Genomic DNA, 23,563 nt, shown 5'->3' on the forward strand with positions numbered 1-23,563 from the left:
AAGGGGTTGGAGAAGGAAGGGGAGGGGGGGGAAAATCATGAACCCGCCGCGATTTTCTTCCCCGTCACCTACCATAAGGCCCCCGCCACTGCTTTCCGACGGGCGTTTTGGCAGATGGATGGTGGCCCCCCGGTAAAACAGCGTGGGAGAAGCGAGCAAACAGAGCAGCAGATGCACGGCGCCCCCAGCGCTCCATCATGGGGCTCAGCCGTCCCGGGGGGGCCCTGGCTGGAGACGAGCACCCCCGGCAGCACCCGGCACAGCCCGGCTGAGATTTATTCTCCTGCTTGCTCTACCCTTTACCCATCTCCCCGTGCTCCCCTCCCAGGTATTCACCGTGAATTATCGGCCCTAATCACAAGCCCCAGGTCAGCGGGATGTTGGTGAGGATGAGGAGGGTCTGGGGGGGGTGTTAGATGCGGTGTGTGTCCCCCCCGAGCACCAAAGGTGGGCACACGGGGCGCGCTGGTTTTCCAAGTGTTTTTTTTTATTGGCATAAATAATTCATACACTGTCACCTCACCAAACACTGCACGACAAACCACGGGAACGAAGGGCTAACCAGTTCTGCAGGTCACGGAGATTCGCACTCAGTCAGACAGCGGAAATTATAAATACTTTCTTAAAGTGTAGAAAACGTTATAAATGTTACTGTACAAATTTACATCGGGGAGATCCATCGTGCCTTTCTCAGCTTTTTTTTTTTTTTTTGTGTGTGTGTGTGTGTGTTTTTTTCTTTTTTATTTTTTTGCACCAGAAACAATTGTTCTTTTCCAGTGACGAGAGTCTTGCAACGACAACAACAAAATATATATATATATATTTATGTATATATTTATAAAAAGAAAACAGAAAGAGGAAAAACGGGAAATTAAAACCAGCTCATTCTGCAACGGTCAGAACTAACACGGAGAAAACAAAGCAGCCATCGAGTTCAGTTTGAAACTGTACAGGATTCAGAGCTTGTTATATATGTATATATCTATATACATACATATAGAGATATGTATATATATTTATATATACCTTATGTACAAGGAAATGTAACAGCGTACTTTACAGGGAACGGAAATCAAGAAGGCTGACAAAGCTTCCCGAGAAATCACTTATTTGCAAACCAAGTTAAATTAAAATAAATTAAAGGGAAGGGAGGCAAAGTGTGCCCGCTGCCCCGTCGGATCCCACCCTGCGCCACCCCACAGCATGGCATAGTTTGGGGGGCTGGTGGTCCCCGGGGGATGGGAGGTGCCCAGTGGGGTGGGGACACGTGTCCCACTGTCCCCAGACATCGAGACTGAGCTGTTTGCACCGAGCCTGCAGCAGCATCTGTCAAACCCAAAGGCTGAGCAGCTCCAAGCCACAGGCACCCGACCCAGCTCTAATTCAGCCACCCAAGAAGGGCGCTGAGTTTGGGGACGTCCCCTGGGTTTGGGGACGGTTCCCTACACATCGAGTTGTTGCTTAAAACACCACTGGAACCATCTTGGCTCCCACCCAGAGCATCCCCAAATAAATCCCTGCCTCCCCTCTGGCTCGTGCCGCTCGATGGAGCGGGCGGAGGAAGCTCCTCGCGCCGTCGGATGTCCTATTAGGGGGCATTGTGGAGAGCGGCTCCCACATCCCCTCCATGCTGAAGGGCTGGATATTTTTAAACCAGAGGAAAAATAAAAAAACCCACGCACAAAGCTGGAGTCAAAAAAAAAAAAAAAAACCAATAAATAAATAAATAAGATTTGCTTCTTTTTTTTTTTTTTTTTTAAATAATTAAGACTTTCAGAAATAAGAAGGCATGATGCAAATAACGCGGCTGCACAAACAGCCGCTGCTGCGCTGAATGGAAGGGAGGGAGCTGCTCTTCTGGGCTCGCTTATGGTAAGTAGAGGGCAGCTATTTTTTTTGTTGGTGCCACTGTGCGACAGCTCCCTCTGCTCGTGGCCTGGGGGAGATGCCCCCAGGAAGAAAAAATGGGGCAGAAAGAGCAGAGCTGGGTTGGGTGAGACCTGTTGGCTGCAGCATCCCTCAGCTCCCTTCAGACTCCCAAAGCACAGCAGGTCTTCAGAAAGTCTTTCAAGTGCCTCCACCACAAATCTGCACGGTGCCCACCAGGCCAGAGGACCTTGCTACCCCTGATGCTGAGCATCAGCCACGGCATCACCTCCTTGAGCTTTCCAACACGGAGACAAAGTGCCCGTGCTGTGGATTCCCCCTCGTGCCCATCCCAGGGCGCACAGAGCTGTGGGTGCTCAGCCTGCCAGCATGAGCAACAGGGACGGGACCGGTGGGGACAGGACGTGGGGACCAGTCCCCATCCCCAGAGCCCCACAGTCCCCGGGGCTGCTGCAAGCAAAGGCATTGGTGAGAACTCAGAGAGGCTCCGAGCTTTAGTGCAACACTTATGGCACGCGCACAGAGGATGGGGAGTGCAAGAGGAGGCTTTGGGAGGGGAGGGCAGGCAGCAGAGGACACCGTCGTGGTGGCTCAGGGTGAGATGAAGCTGGTTTGTATGAGTGAGGGAAGAGGAGGGACGTGGAGGAGGCAGAGAGCGAGCAGATGTTGAGCATCCTACATCAGCAGGACGGGGAGATGCTCACCAGCTGCACCAAGCTCTGCTGCATCGTGCAGAGGGACCACAAAGGGCCGGTGCTGCCGGGTGCAGGGGGAATTGGCACAGCCTGGTGTGCACCCTACGCTCACCTAGGCTCACCCCGTGCATGGCCAAACACAGACCTGGGCCCACTGCCTCCTCCTCGCTTTGTGCAAAGCAGCAGGGATGTGACAGCACGGCACAGGACGTGCCCCAGAAGCACCAGCCTGAGCCCCGTCCAGAACAGCCTTTTCCCAGGACCTTCTTAAGGAAGGAGCCTCCGGGACCTCTCCGTTCCCACGGCTCTTCCCACCTCCAGCGCTCAGCAGAGGCTTCTGATCCTCATCGATTTCAGCCACAGCAGCAGAAAACACCAGCAAGAGCCGGTCGGAGGAGCAGCAAACACCACAGGGCCGGTTAGTTTGCAGAGCTGTGTAACAGCTCCGAATTAAAACCAACTCACACCACGACTGAATTATTCAGGGCAGCTCCTGTCAAGCAATTACTCTTGGTTAGAGCCTGAGCACGCAATTTGCTCTCTGCTGTCACTTGACAGCTCATCTAATGGGCTCGGGGACCCAGCCGAGCCGGCAGGGAGAGGGAAACACCGGCACAAGACGGGGCACCGGCCCCAAGATTCTGCCCCAAGAGCAGCGAGCTCGGGGCTTTGGCTGATGGATGGTGGATGTCCGGGGTGCTGGGACAGCTATGGGGCCGGGAAGGGGATGCGAGCTCTGTACAACCAGAGCCTGCTCCCGCTGCTCTATAGACAAGCCCAAAAAAATAACCCACAAGCTTGCCCAGCCCTCGAGCATCCGAATAACAGCCCTTGGCACGGCGCAGCTATTTCTGGAGAGAGCCCGAAGCAAAGGGGAGAGGCGAGGCGGAGAGGTCGGCTGATTAGCTCCGCGCTGGGGCCAAGGGCTAATTTAGCGGGGCCGTGGAGCTGTGCCCTGCTGAGAGGGAGAGCCGGGGGGAGCCTAAGTGGGCACGGCCGGGAGCGGAGAAGCCACTTGTGAAAGGTCACCGCTGCCCACCACGGGGTGCCGAGGAGCGGGACGCTGCGGATGCATTTCTCGGCGGGGGGCAGCTAATAGCAGCGGCACGGAACTCGTGAATCAGCAGCGCTTCCCCCCTTATCCCCCCCCACCCCCCGATTATTATTTTTTTTTTTCATGAAAAAGAAAATTAAATAAAATCCCTAAGAACCAAAAAGCGAGCCGGCCCCGAAGGAGCGACGTGAGCACTGACCATGCTGATTGGGATCAGAGAAGCCCTGGTGTTAAATTGCAGCCGCCCAGCCCTGCTCGGCAGGGTGCTGGCCACGCAGCCACCGTGCACGCGGCCACTGTCACCCCCCTGTCGTGGCGGTGTCCCCACAGGTCCCTGGCCACCGGCCCCTCTCCGTCGGGGAGGAAGGCTGCGGGGAGCAGGCAGCGCTCCCATCCTGCAGCGCCCGCTGCTCTGCCACGGCGCCCGGAGGATAAGCGGTGAGGACGAGGAGAAGCGCAGGGGGAGGAAGGCACCGTCCCTCAGCTCCTCCGGTCACAGCCTGGAAAGGGGACAAAATGGCAGAGTCAGGGTGGTTTTGCAGAAACCTCCCCCAAAACCCTCCGCACCCATCCTGCTGACGTGTTACCAGTTAGGTTCCCAAGGGGAAAAGGGCTTGCAGCAACAGTAGGACCCCCCAGGGGCTTTTTGTCCCTTGTCCCCACAACCTTTGTGCAGGGATGCTCCTGCACCAGAGAGGTCCTAGGACCCATCTGTGGCCCCCAGCACCAGGCACTAGGGTGGGAGCCAGCTGTGAGCAGGTTATGGGGCCGGGAATGAAGGGGAAGCTGCCGGGCAGCCCGAGTGTGGCTCGGTGATTGCAAAACCTGCTCAGAGCTGACAGAGCAATTGCACAGCCTGCTGCTTTGGGGTTCATCAACCTTCAGCTTTCCTTGCCCAGCTGCCGGAGCCGTCCTGGTGCCTGCTCGGAGCATGGGCTGGCAATTAACTTCCATCCTGATTAATGGCTTAAAGTCTGGGTGATGTTGGGGCCGTCTGACTGCTGGCTTCGTGCTGCTCCCGGGAGCACCGAGCACACGGGGACACGCAGGTGGCACAGGGGACACTCAAGCCCCCAGCTTTGGGGCACAGGGAAGGAAGGGAGGTTTGGTTATCAGGGGCAGGAGGAAAAATCTGTGCCTCAGAGCCCTCGGTGGGGCACAAGCAGGACCTGCAGCAGCCAGAATTGCCCTCGCTGCTCTCCCTTAGCTCACCCTAGGGGACCCCCACACCTCTCCCCTAGGTCCTGGGGGGCGCGGGCAGGGACTTACTCCGCCGACTTCCAGAAGTGCCCCGGGTGGGAAAGGCGGCGGTTGCGCTTTGGCAGTTTCTCCAGCATGTCCATGAGCTTGGTGAAGGTGGGGCGCTCCTCCTGCTCGTAGGCCCAGCAGAAGAGCAGGATGTCCTGCAGCCACACGGGGCGAGCACGTGAACACCCGGAGCCATTCCCTCGCCCACCACCCACCCGTGCACCCCATATCCACCCCGCATCCCCTGCAAGGAGCCCCGTCCCCGTCCCCACATCCTTGTGCAGGGCTGAGGTGCAAGCTGGCACAGTGACAGCAGGACCAAACCTCACCCGAGGGACCCTTTGATTATTTTTTTCGCTTGCAGGTAGCACAGAGCATTTCCCGAAGCACATCCTCCCTCCGCGCACACATGCAGGGATCCGCCTGCCCCACGGCACGTACCGAGATCTCCTTGCCCATCCCGATCTGGCTGAGGTTGGGCTTCATCCCCCGTCCCACCTGCCATATGATCGCCTCCGCCGGCTGCGTCTTGAAGGGCCACTCCCGCGCGTGCAGCTCGTACCAGATGGTGCTGGTGGGAGACAGGAGGATCAGGGGCAGCAAGGAGCCACCCCGAGGGGGCACGGCTCAATATCCCACACCTGCAACCACCTCTCCCTGCCCCAAACCCATCCACAGCCTGTCCTTACAGCCAGAGATGCTCGGTGCTCGTCACAAAGACATCAGTGCTCCCCTCCATCCCTGCACGCAGGAGCACGAGCAGGGGAAAGGCAAACATCCCCACCCGGGGGAATCATCCCCAGACCCGAAACAGCTCCACCACATGGGATTCTCCAGCCACTTCCCCCTCACTTCGAAGCAGCATCAATCTCGTGCGGCGATGCTACAGGCAGGCAGCCCTGTCCGTGCCTATTGTTTTGCTCCACGTTTATAAAATTTGCTGCGAAGGGACTCAAGAGAGATAAAATATCTGCGTGTGCTGTGCTCGGCAGCACAAGGCAGGCAGCAGGGACAAGATGCTCGGTGGGCACAGGGAGAACCCACTGCAGGATTTTGGTGGTGCCTGGATGCATTAAATGCTGCAAAATTCAGGTTTCTATCTGGGAGCTTGAGCGCTGACTTTTCGCCTTCCCCAGAGTCTCTAAAAGCTCTTTCCCTGTTACTGTCCCCAAATCACAGGAGGGGAATTATCTCCAAGGGGAGCTGTGACAGTGACAGCCCACAGGGACCATCCGGCATCCTGCCCAGCTCGCAGGAGGGCACAGAAACATGAAAGAGTGAAATTAGGAGAAAATATTTAAAGGAAACTGCTGGCTCCTTTACTGAATTGCTCATTCTCGAATTAAAAAGACAAAGTAACCAGCTTTCACTTAGCCTGACCAGATCCCTTAATTACTTCTTTTTTCTCTTTCTTTTTTTTTTTTTTTTTCTTTGTGCTCAAGTTCTACCTTGGGGGGGAGGAGAGCTCCAAACCCTTTCAGCTTTAATTACGGCGGTTTTGATGGAAATATTGCCTCAGATAAGAGCTTCACGTAAAGTAACCGCCGTGGCCCGCAGTCTTCAAGGTGTGCACGAGAAAATTAATCCTCCAGATAAAACCTCCCGCCTATCTCGGGAAAGGTTTTATTGGGGCGTGATGGGGCTCCTGCCATAAAGGATGCTTTCTTCTAGACAAATAGCCGGAGCGATGAGCCGGTCGGCTGAACGCTCCCACTGAAGGAGACTCATCAATTCTCCTCTGCTCAGCCTCTTGGCATCTCCTCCCCCTGCGCGTTCAGCCCCCGCGGCAGCCCCCGCCGCTCAGACCAGCAGGCATCCAGCCGGGAGAATGGGGGGGGGTTGGTGGCTTTGGGATCTGTGGTCCCTTCCCACGGCATTCCCATCCCACCGCCTCATCCCACCACAACCCATCACATCCCCTTCCTGTGCCATCCTCATCCCACTTCATCCCCATCCCATTCCAGGAGCTTCCTCATCGGTACCCATACCAGGAAGAGGCAATTTCCCCAAGTCACCCTTGTCTACACGTGAAACAGGAGGACTTGGTGATCGAGGGGGTTGAACCCAAGCTCTCTGGAAGCAGGATGATGCCCTGAGCCCAGTGATGGTCTCAGACCACGCCGCAGGGACTCACCCCAGTGCAAAAACATCCGAGTGCTTGGAGAAGGGCAGCTTGTCCTCCTCGGTGTCGGGTGAGAGCTGGCGGATGATCTCGGGGGCGAGGTGGCACAACCACCCGTTCTGGATCCGCAGCTTGTTCTCCCTCCTGCCAAAACACGGAGACAAGACCATGGGTACCGCAGGGCAGGCATCGCCACCAGCAGCCCCCAGCCCCTGCTCCTTCTGCCCATTTATGCCTGGTTTTCCCCAGGGCATCCTTGCAAGGCTGGGCTTTAACCCCCCTGGGATCAATGCCAGCAGGCGTGGTGGCTTTGTGCCTGTCCCTGCCAGGTGGTGGAGCACAACTGGGGCTGGCACCTTGCTCTGTCATGGTCCTCACTGTGACCATTGTGCCAAAATGCCTTGGAAGAGCAGCGTAAAGCGTTATCTTGGGTAAACCCCAACAGCACGAACACCTGCGCTGGTCCTGCTTTGATCTGAGCAGGGGCTAGGGACCTCCAAGGGTCTCTTCCAACCCAAATCACCCTATAGCAGTCCAGAAATTAGTGTTTTCAGGTGTTTGACCCCAAAGAGCCCCTCCAGGCCATCATTTCCCTACCTCCTCAAGATTCCTCCCAGCCAGTACAGATACATTTGGCCAACAGCTGAGGATGATGCTGGTGGCTTCCTCCCACAGCACCTAGGATACACCAGAGGCACAACTCGTGCCTCTCTCTGCTTGCTCCTGCTCCTTCTGGAGCTGCTTCACCAAATTAATGCTTCTCCCCTGACAGCAGCAAGGAGGTGGCCACGGTGGGGACATGTTCCTGACCACGGTGGTGGGACACAGGAGGGCTGGAAAGGAGCCGGTGTCGCCTTGGCGCTACAGCGGGCAGGGAGCACAGAGCAGCCAGTGGGTGGTAAGATGTTAAGCAGCTTCACTGCATGTCAGTGAAGAATTTGGCAGCGTCATTCTTCAGGAGGTAACAGAACTGCCCCGTGAGAAGGAAGAGCTCGCTGTCTCCCATGGAGGAAGTTTTCCCAGTTTGTGCCTTGACGCCTTCCCAAGGATGTGTGGGGACGCACACAGAGCGCACGACCGCTGAAGGAGCCCTGGGACTCGATGGCTGCTCTCCTTGGTGCCCCACCATGCGGACAGTGCAATCCCAAATTTGGTGAAATTATGACAATTTAAGGTTTTGTAACAAAAGCTCGCCTGCCTTCATAACTGCCCTGCCCACTTTGACTACCAGAGGAGCACCACCAGCTGAGTGCCGAGCACCACTGCTAAACGGCAGAGCAAGAGTGAGAGCAGAAGAGCTCTTCAGCCTACTCCAAGCCACCCCACGCCTCTCCTAATTACAGAGCAGCCCTACCGAGCCCTGCGATGTTTAAATACAGGAAAAAATAAAGACAAGATAACCAGGATAAGATAGTTTCAATAGGCTTCTCACATCTAGCAGGGTGAGCGCCTCGCTGTGCCGGGTGCTCGCATGAACTCCAGGCAGCCTTGTGCTGGGTGGGTCAGGAGGAATTGGAAACCCCAGCAATTTTTAGCCCTTGGGAAAACAGGCCAGGCTGTAGCCCTCAGTCACATAAAGTGACATCCCCAACCTTCACCTGACCTGCAAACATTTGCTCACACACATGTGGGGAGCCTCCAGGGAACCCAGGTTGGGCTCGATTCCTGTTCCTCATCTGCCAGAGAGCGTAGCCAGCCGTAAGGAGCCACCCTGAGCAGGGAAACCAGACCTGCAGGCACTTTCTGCTTCAGAACCTGTGGTGAATGATGAGTGCAGATCCCAGCCTTCCCCTAGCTCTTCACCAGCAGAAGACACGTTGGGGGGCCAGCAGTCCAGGGCAGCCATCCCCAAAGCTCCTCCCGAAGGATTTCCATTTTCCTAGCAAAATGCTGCTTGTTCCTGTTAGACCTCGTATTTCTGCCCAGCCCCGTGTGCCTTCCTTCCTCTCCTGAGCAGTCTTCGTGGCTTCATCCCCCAATGTCATCCCGATCTTGGGCAGAGACAGCCGTGCATCACCCACAGCACCAGGTTCCCATTTCCCCAGTGCCTCACCTTGCTTTTTATCTCCAGAGCATTGCTGATGATAACAACGTGGAAATATCGTAGGCTCTGACCAACTGTGGGACACATCCACAACACATTCATTCCTGAAAAATCTTTGCCCCCTGGCAAAATCTGCCCATTTTTACCCAAAGCCTATTGCTGCTGCTGCAGTGAGCTGCAGCCTCATACAGGCAGGAGCAAAGTCCCCCCAGCCACAACCTCTCCAGCAGCACCATGTGCAGTGGGTGAGGCCAAAAGCAGCCCCAGAAGGCCAGCTGGGCACCACACAACCAGCAATGGTTTTTGTTCAGTATTACCCAAACCAGAAAATAAAACCTCTACTCTTTTTCCCCTCATTTCCTTTCCCCCACCCAGCTTTGCTTTTCTTCCTTTGAACGACTGCTGAAACTCTCTGCGCTGCCATGCATACAGCTTGCAAACCTTCCCAAACACTTTAAAAAATAAAAAAAATTAATAGAGGACATTTACGAAATATGCTTGACTTCAAACCGAAAGAGATAACGAAACGTTGTAATGCTGTAAATGTCCTGAGCTTGGCTCTCTGCTTGCTGTGCTCTGCTCCATGCCCTGGCTTGGTGCAGACACCACGGCCAGATGTCTGTAGCATCCAAAAGGTCACCAGCACGGCATCATTCAGCAGCCAAGGAGCAGGGAATGGAGCAGATGCCATCGGATTATAGCAATATCACTGGGGAAAGGACAAGGAATTAAGGCAGCTTTCCTGGCCCTGGTGAAATGGACACCCAAAGGCCCCCTTGTCCTGGTGCCCACCAAGGCTGCAGACCCAGGCAGCCACATGCAGATTAGCTTTTGGGGCCCCGCCCCATGTCCCCAGCTCAAAGGGGAGCTCCAGGACTGGGGACAAACCCAGGATTGCCATTGCGCCGTGTCCTACCTGCCTGCTTGGAGAACACCCGAGATGCTGAAGAGGCCGAAGTCCGTGATCACCACCTTCCCGTTGTCATAGAAAACATTTTTGGACTTGAGGTCCTTGTGAAGGATCCCCTTGGCATGCAGGTACCCCATCCCCTAGGGCAGAAGGGAGAGAGAAAAAAAAAAAAAAAAAAAAAAAAGAACTGAACAAGAAGCACAAACGAAGAGGATAACACCAGAAAAGGGGCAACCCCATGACTGCTCCCTGATTAATTGATTACACAGAGGAAGAAACGGCAAAGCAAAGCAGCATCCCTGAAATCCTCCGCTGGGAAATTGATGGTGATGTTTTCGCCTTCCTTCTCTTTTGGGGTTGGGAGCAGAGGGGGAACAAGGCAACGCTCTCCATCCCACTATCACATCCCCTGCCGGAGCCATTAGGGCTTCCCACGTGCGCACCGGCACGGTTAGACTTGGAACAAGAGCCTCGCAGGAGTCCTGCCTTAATTCCCTTCCCCTAGGAAAAACTACTTGCCGGTTAATTAAAATTATTGCTAATGAGGCAAAAAAAAAGGCCGCGGGTGGGAAATCCAAACTCGGCTGCACCGGGCTTGTTACGCGGCATCTGATGGAGCAGCCTGCGGGCGGACACGTAGCTCAACGGGACGGCGCTGGGGACATTTATCCTGGCTGCAAGGCTCGTGGTGCTGCCCCACTTTTCATCCTCCTAAGCAGACTGGGGAAACTTGTTCCAGATGGAAGGACCCAAGGATTAATGCCGAAGGGGCTACTGAACTGTTGCTTGAGAGCAATTATCAGTTCACCACTGGCACGGGAGGGTTGAAGTGGGTTTCCACAAGGCACCATCTGAGCTCTGATCATTTCATGTATGGCCATGGACCACGTGGGAACCCGCCCTGGGTAACTAGGGAGGCTGCAGATGCCCAAGGTGCCACAGCCGGAGCTGGATTTGTTAGGGATCTGCAAGTCCCAGCACATGGAGCAAGGATAAGGTTTAAAAATCTGCTCTAAGACACCACCAGTGCCTTTGTGCCTCGTGTTCTTCATGCGGTAGCTATACGGTGCTGCATCTACTGTGCAATTATTTCCTGGCATTTTGGGGCTGTTAATCACCCTGCAATCAGCTCGTGAATGCTGCCCATCCTGAGGCCAAGCACCACACCAAAATCCGGGTGCGCACCCAGACCCTGCACCCCGGGAAGAGGGTGCAGCCTCCACGACCTCCTGCTGAGGGTCTTGGGAAGAGACCGGGTTTGGGGGCTGAGTTTCAGAGCTGGGATGCAGTGGTTAGAATGGGGAAGGATGCTTCCTGAAGGGGCTGTGGGTGCCAAGGTCCAGGTTGGGGCACCCTCCAGCCGTGCCACCGAGCCTCCTGCGAGCTGATGACTGCCACGATGGCTCTGCTCCACGATGCATTTAGAGACCAGGGAGCACGGGAAAAACTTTGCTGCAGGCATTCCTGGAGGAGCAATCAGCCCCTCTGACGAAGCCGGTGACTCCGCGGGGGATACCACAGATCCCACAGCAAATTCCATCTGAGACAAGGCACGGCAGCGCCGTCATTTGCTCCGATGCCCCGCGTGAGCGAAAAGCCAGCTCCCTCTGCCGGCTTCGCTCCTTAAACAAATTAACTTTCGGCTCCCGAGGATCGCAGCGGAACAAGAGCCCTTGCACCCGGTAATCCAATAAGCTTAAAGGATCTCTTGTCTCATGCGGAGAATCAAAAGATAAAGTCACTCCAGTGCTGGGCTGGGCGGCGGAGCCAAAGCTCCCCGCGTCACCCGACCCGCACCTCCTCGGGGCGCTGCTCCCCAGCCCTGCCAAAGCCCACCCCGTGCAATTAGACCTCTGCTAATTGCAGCTCCACCACCTCCTCAGGGCAGAGCCAGCATCCCCTGCCCGGTGCGGGTTTCAGGGGGCACCCAACCGAGCCCTGTCATAGAGGAGAGGGTGCAGGAGTTTGCCATTGGGGATGAAGCTGGGTCGACGGCATTTTTGCTGATTTGCTTTGGCAGATGTCACGGGTGAATTTTTCACAGTGATGCTCCCTTCTCACGGGTCCAGCCCTGCTGAGATCTCCTGTGCTGGTGTTTCCCTGCAAAGCCATGAAGGGCTTCAGGTCCCCAACCCACGCCAAATACAGGGCAGCCGCAGGAGACAGCAGCCTCCCAGCCCGCTCCTTGAAACCCCAACCAGTAGGAGGAAACAACTGGCACAGAGAGAGGGGCCGGCCCGAGCCATCAACTCCTGCTGTGAGCATTTGGGAGGCAAGAACATATTTGATGCTTGAGATGTTTGCTCAGCAGGAAAAATCCTTCTTTTAAAAATAGAAAATACAGATCAGGAAAAAAAGAAAAAAAAAAAGGAAGAAGAAAAAAAGCGGACACCCCAACTTCAATCCAGAGCTTTGCAAGAAGGTGCCACCACCCAGGCTGGGGCACGCGTGGGGTGGATGGTGTAACCCAAGGGGCTGGGAGCACCCATGGGATGGGCATGGAGCCCCATGGGGTGGGCCAGGAGCACCCATGACCAGCCAGGTGCCCCAGCAAAGACACGGGGTTCACTTCTTGTTGCTTCTCTCCATCACCACGACACAGGGCTCAGCCACATCTGCCCAATGCCCCTTGCACCTCCCTGGCCTCTGCTCCCCGTTTCTCCCAGCCCCATGAACCCATGGCAACCTTCCCCCAACTATCTTTTTCGTGGTGCCAGGAGGAGAGGAATGCCCAACTGTGGAAGAGCTGGACCTAAAACTCCTTCACCTCTAAGGGGAAGAGGAGTTGGCACCAGGCTGGGCCAGCCGTGGTGCTCTTGGATCCCCTGGGAGCTGCAGGGATCTCTGCCAGCGCCGTGTTTTGGACCCAGAAGGTGCTGTGGGTGCTGGGCCAGCTCAGCTGGGTGCTGACATGCACACGGGGGGGTCCTGCCCTGGCCCAGCGGTGCCACCATCTCCCCCCAGCACGCCGTACCTTCACGATCTCTTGCGCTATCTGCCTCGTCTTGTTGACGTCCAGGACGATTTTGGCATCTCTCACCACCGAGTAGAGAGTCCGTCCTTTGCACAGGCTGGAAGGACAGGAGAAGGGAGAAGATAACAGCACGGCTGATAAATCCCCTGCCCAGCAACATCCCCCAGTGACAAGGGCAGGGGTGGCAGACAGCCACCGGGGGTGGCGCACCTTGGGGTGCACTGGGGGCTCAGCAGCAATACTGGGGGCACTGGGAGGGATGGAGCCAGCTCTGCCACCTCCAGTGCCATCCCTGGGGCTTATCCCCGTCTTGTCCCCATGTCCCGGCCAGCAGCAGCCCAGCTGGCCCTCTCACCAGCAAGCATCTTTTTTATTTATTTTTTATTTTTTTTTGGTGCAAAACTGTCCGCGTCTCCTCCCCGCCTCTTCCCCTGTGGGATACAATGCTCACAGATGTAACATGAGTCAAAAGAGGAAAGACAGGGAGAAAAAAAAAATAAAAAACACACAAAAAAACCCAATGCACTGTACAATGTCCTCCAATTTTCTTTCTCGTACCAATTACAGTAAAATCTATTTACAGAGCCTTAATTACCAAAGGCAGCTGTAGGGGGAGGGGGGGCATATAAACCAATTAAAAATATATTGACATTTGAATATCATAATGGAGTACGTGGGTGGATGCTGCCTCGACTCCCGCCCACAAAAAAGGGGCTTTTTTTTGCTTTTCTACATCCACCCACGCTCATTACAGGCAACTTTGGAAGGATGGGACTGGGTACCTGTGCCTGAGAAACAAAGCGCCAGGCAGGCGCGCGTCTCGTTAAAGAGGCTTCAGGAAGCGCAGACGTTAATTGATCTTGTCCTCGTTAACGAACACGAAGTTGCAGGATTTAACTCCTGTCCACGCTCCCCTCCTCCTGCCTGCTGCCATCCCCTGGGATGCAAAGCAAAGGCAGGTGTGGATGTCCCCAAATTTCCACCCAACTGCAGGGACTCACCTCCAGAAAGAAGGGGAATGCTGAGCTCCCGGCAGCACTTTTGGGGATTAAATCGGTTGGGTTGGGATAAATCATTGCTTGGTCCCCTCAAATGGGCTTGCAGCACCTCGTGCCCCAAAGCCCAAATCTCCATGTGTCTAATGAGCACCATTCCCAAATTGTACTAACGAGCACCATGCCCAGGTCGAGCAGCGAAGCAGGAACAAGAGCGAGACAAAATTTCACATCTTTTGGGAAGATGACAGCACCTTTCAAAGCACATTCCTGCAGATCATGTTGGGAATAGCCTTGCCCCATGCACTTGAGCCAGGAAGACACCGCAGGGCTCGGGGCACCCTCGCACCCCTTCATGCAGCTGCCTGCTCGCCCCTGCCCAACCGCCAGCACCTGCAGGAGCCACACTTGTGACCGCACGAGCTGCAGCATCCGCAGTCACAAACGTCAGCTTTCTCTAGCTAAACCAGCTGCTTTATCTGCTGGAATAGTTTGACTGCAGTCGGGGACAAATATGAGTTTTTCTGAAGATTAGGATGCCAGTGCTCTCAATATTGCTTGGGAATGAGTGATAAAGGCAATCCGTGCCCCTGGCTTTCTGCAGCTGGAATTGAAGGGGGCAGAATAATAACGGACACGAATTCTGTCTCCACCATGAAGTTTTCTGCATTGATTTGCTAAATAGACTTGTAGAGCTTAAGCCCCACGAGGCAACAGGTTAACAGCTTCAGCCCCAGCTCGCTGTCCCTGGCTGCACACACACACACACACATTATGCACACACACACACGTTATCACAACTCTCCCCAACCCCCAGCAAATGCTGATTTCCCTCTGGAGCAAACTGTTACCAGAAGTTGCTTATGGGCTGGATTAGTTATGAATCAACAGTACAAATTCAACTTAAGAGCTTAGCTTTGATTTCAGCCCCAAAGTGAGTTAACATCAGCTATTTTCCTGGAATAAAAAGGACTGGTTTAGGAGGAGAAAAGAAAAAAAAACAACCACCGATTGCTGCTTCTCCAAAGTGCAGTGATAAATCCTTTCCGATGAGATTCCCATCTCTGCTGCCTTCCCAGCCATGGGGGCTCCACGAAGGGAGGCAGCGGCCACAGGAGCCCCGATGCTTGGGGACATGCAGCCACTGCTGGTCTGTCCCCGGGGACGCAGCCCCGTGACTCGCTCCCTGCTGATGAATAGCTCCTCGGTGTGAATTCACCCAGCCGCACCGGGTGTTTGCTAGCGATTTGTCGCTGGATAAGGAGCTGCCAACGCAGCCACAAAGCCCTGTTTGCACCTATTATGCAGCACCTGAGTCTATTTAGCAAGCACCTGTGGAACCTTTTCATGGCAGCCCCCGGCAATTTGGGTCCCTCTCGCTCCTCGCCCGCTGTGAATAGTCCCCATCCGGGCGGGAGGAGCGGGCACGGAGCGCTCAAAGCGCACAAAGCGAGGTGCCGGGGGCGCACGCACGCATCCCTGCCTCGAGCGGTCGGTGCTGGGAGGTGGCACCCACCCCGCTTCGGATCACGCGGCGTGACACCTGAAACGAAGGCGAAATAAACCTCTCTGCACCCGGGCAAGGTGGTGACACGAGACCAAACCCAACCAAAGCAACAGGGAGATGCTCAAATCCCTCCAAAGCCGGGGTCCCCTGGTCCTCACATCGACCCCAAATGTTCCCTCGCCGCCTCCCCAGCCCCAGGACAGCCCCGGCCCCATCCCACTGCAGATGCTTGCTATTCAAGATGAGTTTTTGAAGTGTTCAGCCAAGCAAGCCAAATCCCAAATTGCTTTATAAACACTCTGCATTTCACCAGCGTGGGCTGGAGACATCAGCAACGGGAGCAAAGCCAAAGTGACTTGCAGAGGAACAATTCGGGAGGGATGAGTTAGGAAGAGCAGGAGCACTGCCTCTTGATATTTCTGCCATTTGATGGGGGGAGCAGCCTCGTCCTCGTTGCAGTACCGATGGCCACCACCTCGATAGGGTTTAAGACCTCAGCCTGGCTCCTGCTCACTCGTGCTGGAACAAATTCTGCACCCGATGGCACCTCGGCGGCCGTGCTCAGCTCGTGAGGCTGTCACTTCAGCAGGTTTTGTGCGCTTTTCTTCGCCCTGCCCAACCATCCATACAAATGTGACGGTGGGCCATTAAATAGGATCTAAATAGGATCGTTGTGAACACCCCAAAGTGATAAATGCCAGACTTCGGGCAGCTCATCGCTTGCTGCTGAATTGATGTATGGGGAACGGGCTCAGATGCCATGGTGATAGCCGGCATCATCCGCCCAGGGGAGAGACAGGAGGAGAGAGTGGGAATTACTAATAAGTGCTTTAATATAAAGCTACCCCTGCCAGCAGGTCACATCTGAGCTCGGGCAAAGCCGGAGCAAAGGAAGGGCTCTGCAGAGGCTGCTTGGATGCTTCCAGATCCACCATCAGTCTACTGCTTATTAGCATTATGCCAAAAAGGAGCGATTAGGGGGCAATATTAAGAAAGATGCCGTCACAGCAAGCAGAGGCACATCGCTGGGACTCGCTGTTTGGCAGGCAGGACCAGCACAGGCACAGCTGGCACATGTCGGGTGCCGTGCAGGAACCCAGAGCTGCATGATCCCCAGCTGGGATGCCAGCAGCACCCGCTGTGATCGGGGGCTGAGAAATCCCAGCCCTGCCAGGGCTGGTTTCAGCGGGATGCTCCACTGCTGAAATATCTGCATGAAGCCCAGCAGCTCTTCCCTTAGCCACCTAACACCCTGAGACCAAGTGGGGGAACATCCCAGCCCCGGGAACTTCAGCTTTAACTTCATTTTCCACCTCATCGCTACGCCCTCTGGCAGGCAGGGAGCTGCCTTCCCTCCTCACTCAGCGCTGGTGACAAGCGCCTCGTGGGGTTTCCTTCCTCCTGGGCACTGGGGGAACACAATCCTTCCTTGCTGGGCCACAAATACAAAAGCAACGAGTGCATCAGCCCAAGGCACTGCCGAGTAGCAGCAGCAGCAAGCCCGGACCTTCCTGGAGCATCCCTGGGGAGGTAAAACACTTCCCAGGACAAACTCCACCTCCCACCCGAAGCCAGGCTCTCCCTGGCTTTATCAAGCAGCAAACACTTGTTTCCATACAGAAATCTCCCAAAGCTCCAGCAGCAAGGGAAGGAGGGTGCTCAGCACCCTCCAGAAGCGAGCTGTTCAGTCCCAGAGCCTGCTGTGTGCTGAGCAAAACCAGCACGGGGCACAGGAGGCACAAAGACACGTTGCTGTGCTCAGCCCTCGCTTGCTGCCCCATGGAAACATCCTCAGACAGGAGGCAGGCAGCTGGATTTTCCTCCCTGATAGCACAGAGCCAGCAGGGCTGGGGAAGGAGGAGGAGGAGAAGGAGGAGGAGGAGGAGGAGGAGGAGGGCAATCAGTCCCCGCAAACAGCAGCCACAGCCCCGGCACGGCTTTGGAAGAAAATAGTTATTTGGAAAAAGCCAACTCTATGCATTTTTATTTCAAGGAGATAGTGGCGGAGGAGGCGAGCTCTTCTACGGCTGCTTTGAAAACAGCCACGAGACAGGTGAATGCAAAGCAGCCATGGTCCCCAGAGGCTTATCTAAAGCCCTGGTGGCAAACAAGTCGCCCCAGAATATTTGATACGTGGTGCCTTTGGAAAGGGTGCGCTCATAATCGGCTCGGGGAGGGCTGGCTGGGTGCACAGGGACATGCAAGGATGCTTTCACCCCTTCTGGTAGCCTAATGTGTTCCCTGCTCCCTGACCCCCTCTGCTACTCTCAACTTCAGGATGCCAAAGAAATAGAGAAACCCCTGCTTTTGAAGAAGCAGCAAGCCTTGTGATCGAGACGGCAGCTTCCCTCGAACCCGACTGTCCTCTGGAATAGCCATCGTAATAATTGTTAACAAAAAACAAAACAAAACAAAACAACACTTGTGTTCGCTCCCTTAATGTGCTGCCCACGGGGATGGATCAGATGCTGCCAGCCGGGACGTGGACTCCAGACTCAGCCCCAAGCTCTCTCTCGGGCACAAAGCACACCCCAAAGGACCGTGCTGATGCCTTTCCCCATCCCCAAACCTTCTCACCCCGAATATTTCGGTCTCCTCCCCTCCCGTCCCGCTCCTCCCGCTGCCATGAGCAGCGCTGTCTCCAGGCGGAAGATATATGCCCGCTTAATGTATATATTAATACACGTATTGACTTTCCCGTTGTCAGTCGTTATCAAGATTTATCCAGCCTGATGGCCTCCTATTGATTGGAAAGAAGTGTATTCCCACGGGTCAATCAATTCTGATCCAGCCCGTGGCAAGAAGTCAATACCTATTTATTATGTGATCTATGGGCTTCATTACTTTAAATGCTATGGAAGGAGAAGTGCAGCAGAAGCTGGAGGAGAAAAACAACCGAAAAGGTAGGAAAGGAGCCCGCTCCTTCAGCCCCAAAGCAGGTGCTGGAGGACTCCAGTGCACGAGGAGGTTCACGGGAGGCAAAACCCCGCTGATTCTGCTCTCCGACAAAGCACCCGAGGGAGAGAACCCCCTGTCCTTTGAATCCCATAAATATTCATCCCCCAGCTCCCTAAGCAATAAGGTCTACAAGCCCCAAATCCTGCGCAGCTGAGCTGGGACGCTGTAAATGTCAGGAGGAGAGGAGCTCCCCTAACTGCAGAAACAGGGGGCCAGAGCTCCCAGGCACTGCAGCGCCATCCCTTTACCCCAACAGCCTGCTGTTCGGGTCATTTAAACCTCAAAGTTTTGGGTGTTTTCCTCCTTCCACTCCTTTTCCAGTTTGACCACGGATGGAGTGAGAGGAGCACATCCCTGCAGCTTCCCCAACCCCAGGGGCTCACTGGGACAGGAGGTGATGCAGGGAACGCGGGGAGGACCAACAGCACCCACCCTGCATTTAAAAACACCGTGATAAAGCAGCTAAAAATGGGACCTTTGAGTTAGATGTCACCAAAAGGACACTTTTTGTCCTCGATGTCTGGCTCGCGAGCAGCCTCGCTGGGCGGTGCGGATGTCTTGCTATGCCAAGCCGGCTGCCAGCCCTCTGCCAAGTGGCTGCTTTGCACAGAGATGCCTTCAAATCTCACATCTCAAACGCCTTATTGCCCAGAGCAGAGGTGGGAATATTTTCCCTTGGTTTATGCTCATCACCAGCACTCAGCTCCCCCCCATCCATGGGCCGGCCGTGGGGAGCCGCTGGGAGCTGCTCCCTCTCCGGCACAAGAACCCAACGTTCCCCTGCTGAAAGGCACCTTCAGCAAATTAATCCTCCTTACGTGGACCTGGCCTTGTCAAGCTTAATTCTTTATGTTCTTCACCGTTCTCCTTGGTCTTCCTAGAGGGTTACACCGGGGACATCAATCAGAGCACTCCCGGCGGCTCCTCTGCCCAGGCAGGAGGCTCACAGCGATGGACCTGGCTCCTGGTTGCACCCCGGTAAATTTGGGGTCCCTCCAGCACTGCACCATGAGGAGCAAGAGCCCAAAACTCAGCCAGGAGCATCCCAGACTGCTGGGTGCACAGCCCCTGCTAAGCTTTCCCATCCTTTTTTCCTGCTTGCAAGCAACTTTCCCATCCCACAAGGGCCTTCCGCAAAAAGCCCCAAGCTGCTGAGCCCCTCTCCCAGACCTCAGAGTGCCAGAAAGGAAAGATAAGCACTAAAATTTGGGTCCTTTTTTTTTTTTTTTCCCCCAGGAAGGAGCACGTAGACTCCCAGAAACTTGCAGATTCTGCACCCCGGGGGTGGCTCAAGCCTTTTTGACAGCACTGTAAAACTCTGATACTCTGTCCTGGCCGAGTCCCCCCGGGTGGCCAAGGTGTCACCTCCCTCCTGGTGGCTGTGGATGGGGACGGCAGCAGCGTGAGCTCACCCGGACCCGGCTTCATCTCATTCATCGCCAGCAAAAGCCACTTCTGGCTCCCCCCCCCGTGCCGCACAAACCGCAATTTCTCACTCCCTCCTCTCCACCCGGCCGAGGACTTGGGAGCCGCTCCCCGCGCTGTCCATTAAGCACTACTCGCGGCACCACGGCTCCCACCCGCTCTTGCTCGAGACTAATTAAGATGAATGCTAACTGTCCCCACCGCTCATTACCCAGGAGAAAATCCATTAGCGACTCCGGCGGAGCCGCCACCGTGCAAACCACCGCTGCATTCCTACGAGCAGCTGAATTTCTCCCCCTTTTCCCGACTTGTGGGCTCATGCTGGGAGGAGACACCTCGGGATGCTCGGGCTGGAGCAATGGTTATCGCCCAAGAAGGCAAAAGGCAGCCCTGCCTCAGTTTCCCCTCGGCTGTGATGATGTTTCCACATCAGGAAGCTGCACGCGGGCTGCGGGGTTTGGAGGGGGAGATCGCTGCCTGCTGATGAGCGGCCTGGAATAACACGATTGAGCAGGAAGGAAGACGTGGGGATGTGAAAAAGCAAAAATAAACCCTCCTATAAATAACCCCTCCGGGCTGCACGGCGCGGTGAAGCCCCTTGCAGGCAGAGGCAGCTGCTTGGAGCTTGCCGCAGGAAGCCGGGGGGGCTGCAATAGCTGCCAGGGGTTTCGCTCCCCTCGGTGGGGAAAATTCTCCGTGTCCTTGCGTGGGCATCTCTGGGCACCCCCAAGGAGCAGGGCCCCTCCTGGGAGAGCCAGCAGCTCCTGTCTGTGCATCCTCAGCATCCCAGTGCCTTGGACCATCCCCAGACACCAGCTGCTGCCTGTGCCATGGCAGGAGGGGCTCCAAGATGTGGCAGGGACCCCAGGCACCGGGGAGCATCCCTGCACCCTGCCCAGGCAGCACCACGAGAGCCCCAGTGGTGCTGCTGAGGATGCAGCAGCAGAATAAAGCCCCCCAGAAAGCCCCAAAGGGAATAAAATGTGCCTGGAAATCACCTCGGGGCTAAGGGCTGTGCAGTCTGGGGCTTCCCAAAAATCCGCTGAGCCTGCTCTCTGCTTCTCCATCCACCACCCTCCTCCTCCTCAGCTCTCCAGCACCCTCGTAGCCAGCCCAGCACCAGCACCGGCCACGAGCAGATCGTGCAGAGAGCACAAGCACAGCAGGAGGAGGCTGAACAGCCCCCGGCTGAAACCGAAAAACTACAGCAATGCTGCTCCAGCCTTTGAAGAACAGGGATAAAAGTGAGTTCGCGGCTGTAGGCGAAGAGCACGCAACGCTCAGCGATGCTGTGAGTGCAGATTGTTTTTCCAGCAATCCCGTAATGCCGTATTTTGACCTTAAAAAGGACCGGGTGCAGCTGGGGAGGAAAAGAAAGCGGAGCGGCGTGCTTGGCAGCCCCATTAATGCATCAAGCGGCTGCGGTGCACGTATTTATTTTGTCAAAGCTGTCAAGAGCAGCACCTGAGCGGTTTTATATAAAGAGGCGTTAGAATAGGAAATACTTCAGAGCTAAATAAAATAAAATCAAATAAATTGCTCCGCTCCTGGGGTTGAATAGGACTGGAGAGGCGAGCAGACCCGCGCCGCAAAGGGCTCGTGGCTCTGCGTCCCGAAACGCTGCCGGGAGAGGGATGGAAATTCAGCCTCACCTCGGGGAAACTCGGCTGCACTCATCACCTGAAGGTGGGGGAGCAGCTGAATATTCAGGGATAGATGGATTTTACATGATGGCAGGTCAAGGCTCGGTGATCAGGGCAGACACGGGGGGATTCAACACGTCTCTGCAGCATGGTGCCTCCGCTTCTGTGCCCGGAGGCCACGTCTCCCTCCCCTGGCCCTGGCCCATGCACAATTTTGGGGGTACCACAGGGACAAATACTTTGGGAAAGGATAAGGAACGCTCCAGGAGACCGTGACTCATCTTGTAGGGTCTTGGGAGTGAGGAGCCCCCATGGACAAGCCCCTTGGAGCACCAGCCCTCCTTGAGCACACCCAGATTCCCACATCTCCGCTGCCCTTCTGGCTGTACCGAGGACAATTTGACACTGCACTCACGCCCTGCTAAGCCTGCAGACAGATGCCTGAGCCATTACCACACCACCAGGCCACTTGTGGGGCCTGCTGCCCCACTGCTTCACACCCTCCAGACCCCATCACTCATCCAAGCACTGAGGAAGGGACCACACAAAAACCCCTCTGGGCCAGAAGCTGCTGAGACAGCACCGTGCTGCGCTCCTCCTGGTTAAAACAAACCTTCAGGCTCTGCGTTTCCAGGAGATGAAACTGCCTGGCCCCACGTAGGAGGGTTTTGCTGTCCCACAGCATGTGTCAGAGGAGATGGAGGACATCCCTCCACTAGGGCAAGGAGGACTGGCCTCCTGGCACCTTATCAAGAGGTATCGTTGGCCTTCAGGAGGACTTTTTGGTGAGAAAACCACGCACGCGAGATGCCGGGCCCTACCTGGTGATGATGGCGAGGTGCGGGGGGCTCATGCAGGCCCCCATGAAGAGCACCACGTTCTCGTGCCGCGTCTGCCGGTAGGCCATCACCTCCCTCTTGAAGGCCTTCAGCTGGTCCTCGTTGTCCCGCTCGATGTCGATGAGGCGGATGGCCACCTCCCCGTGCCAGCGGCCGTGGAAGACCTGCCCGAAGCGGCCCTTGCCGATGAGCTCGCCGATCTCCAGCTGCTCGAAGGGGATGTCCCACTCCTGGAGGAAGATGCTGGTCTGGCTGGCCTTGCGGGGGAAGTTGCGGGCGGAGAGGAGCGAGAGGTTCATCTCCTCGAAGTCGTCCTCCGACTCCTGCGCCTCCTCGGCGCCTTCCTCGTTCTGCAGGAGAGGGGACGGGGAGGTGATCGTGTGTGGGTACCGGCACCCACCTGCCACCCTTGGGTGCTCAACGGGGCTGCGCCACGCAATGCGACACAGATTGGGGAACTGCTGCTGAGGGGATCCTCGCCCTGTGCCAAATTTTCTGTGCATCTCATCCAATTTCACTGTATATAAAGCTGAGGGCAGACACGAAGCTCATGAGGGACCCGCACAGAGCCAGCTGGGTTGGGAAGGTCCTCCAAAATCACCGAGTCCAGCCATCAACATGCCCAGCCCCATCACCAAACCACGTCCCTCAGTGCCTGGGCAGGATCAGGCCTGGCTGTTAACTCATTTATCTGCAGCTTTGCTGCAGAGATGCTGATCTCACCGGGTGCCTTGAAACACGCCTTGAAGTGTCCGTGACTTGGGTGCCCACAGAGCCCCACACTGACCCAGACAGTTCTGTGCAATCGTTTCTGGAGATGCACAGACAATGAAGGCATCAAACGCCCAAATCCCCAAACCCTGGCTTAACCAACTTCAGTTTGGGGACTTTCCCTTTCACCCCACAAACAAAACCCACAGCAGCTCACCTCTGACGTGGGCTCCACTTCAATTTGAAGTAATGGATTTCCTTCCAGGCTGTTTAAAAAAAAAAAAAAAAAAAAAAAAAACCACGGTGTGAAAACAATGCTAGGTACGTCACTCACCCAGGGGATGAGTGAGGAGAAGTGCTGGCTAATTAGCCTTGCTGCTAATTGGGGAGAGGCGCCCCTTCCCCACAAGTCGCAGCCACCCGAGGGGCTGAATGAGCACAGGAGGGGGATGGATGGGATCCATTGCTGAGGTCCCAGGAGGGGTTGGTGACAAGAAGCCCCTTGGGACCTCACAGCTTTGACCGTGTTACAAGTCTGGCCAGGTGCTCGT

At 55.7% G+C, this 23,563-nt stretch overlaps 1 protein-coding gene across 5 annotated transcripts in view; it reads right to left on the minus strand.

Moving 5' to 3' along the window:
• Nucleotides 1–466: 466 nt before the first annotated feature.
• Nucleotides 467–23,563, minus strand: part of KSR2 (kinase suppressor of ras 2) — a gene marked incomplete at its 3' end in the record, with an annotated part of 58,536 nt that continues 35,439 nt past the window's right edge. For 3 of the 5 annotated variants that reach the window (XM_084539106.1, XM_084539104.1, XM_084539103.1), the window contains 8 exons: nucleotides 23,230–23,278; nucleotides 22,284–22,651; nucleotides 12,935–13,031; nucleotides 9,967–10,100; nucleotides 7,019–7,150; nucleotides 5,326–5,455; nucleotides 4,906–5,039; nucleotides 467–4,136 (listed from right to left, as the gene is read on the minus strand). In XM_084539106.1, coding sequence (XP_084395232.1) covers nucleotides 4,130–4,136; nucleotides 4,906–5,039; nucleotides 5,326–5,455; nucleotides 7,019–7,150; nucleotides 9,967–10,100; nucleotides 12,935–13,031; nucleotides 22,284–22,651; nucleotides 23,230–23,278 — 1,051 coding nt within the window. Of the gene's footprint in view, nucleotides 4,137–4,901; nucleotides 5,040–5,325; nucleotides 5,456–7,018; nucleotides 7,151–9,966; nucleotides 10,101–12,934; nucleotides 13,032–22,283; nucleotides 22,652–23,229; nucleotides 23,279–23,563 lie in introns of those variants that run through there. The other 2 variants (XM_084539107.1, XM_084539105.1) reach the window with 1 other exon arrangement.

The sequence above is a fragment of the Aythya ferina genome (assembly GCF_964211825.1).
Source record: "Aythya ferina genome assembly, chromosome: 17".
In the NCBI taxonomy this organism is placed as follows: domain Eukaryota; kingdom Metazoa; phylum Chordata; class Aves; order Anseriformes; family Anatidae; genus Aythya; species Aythya ferina.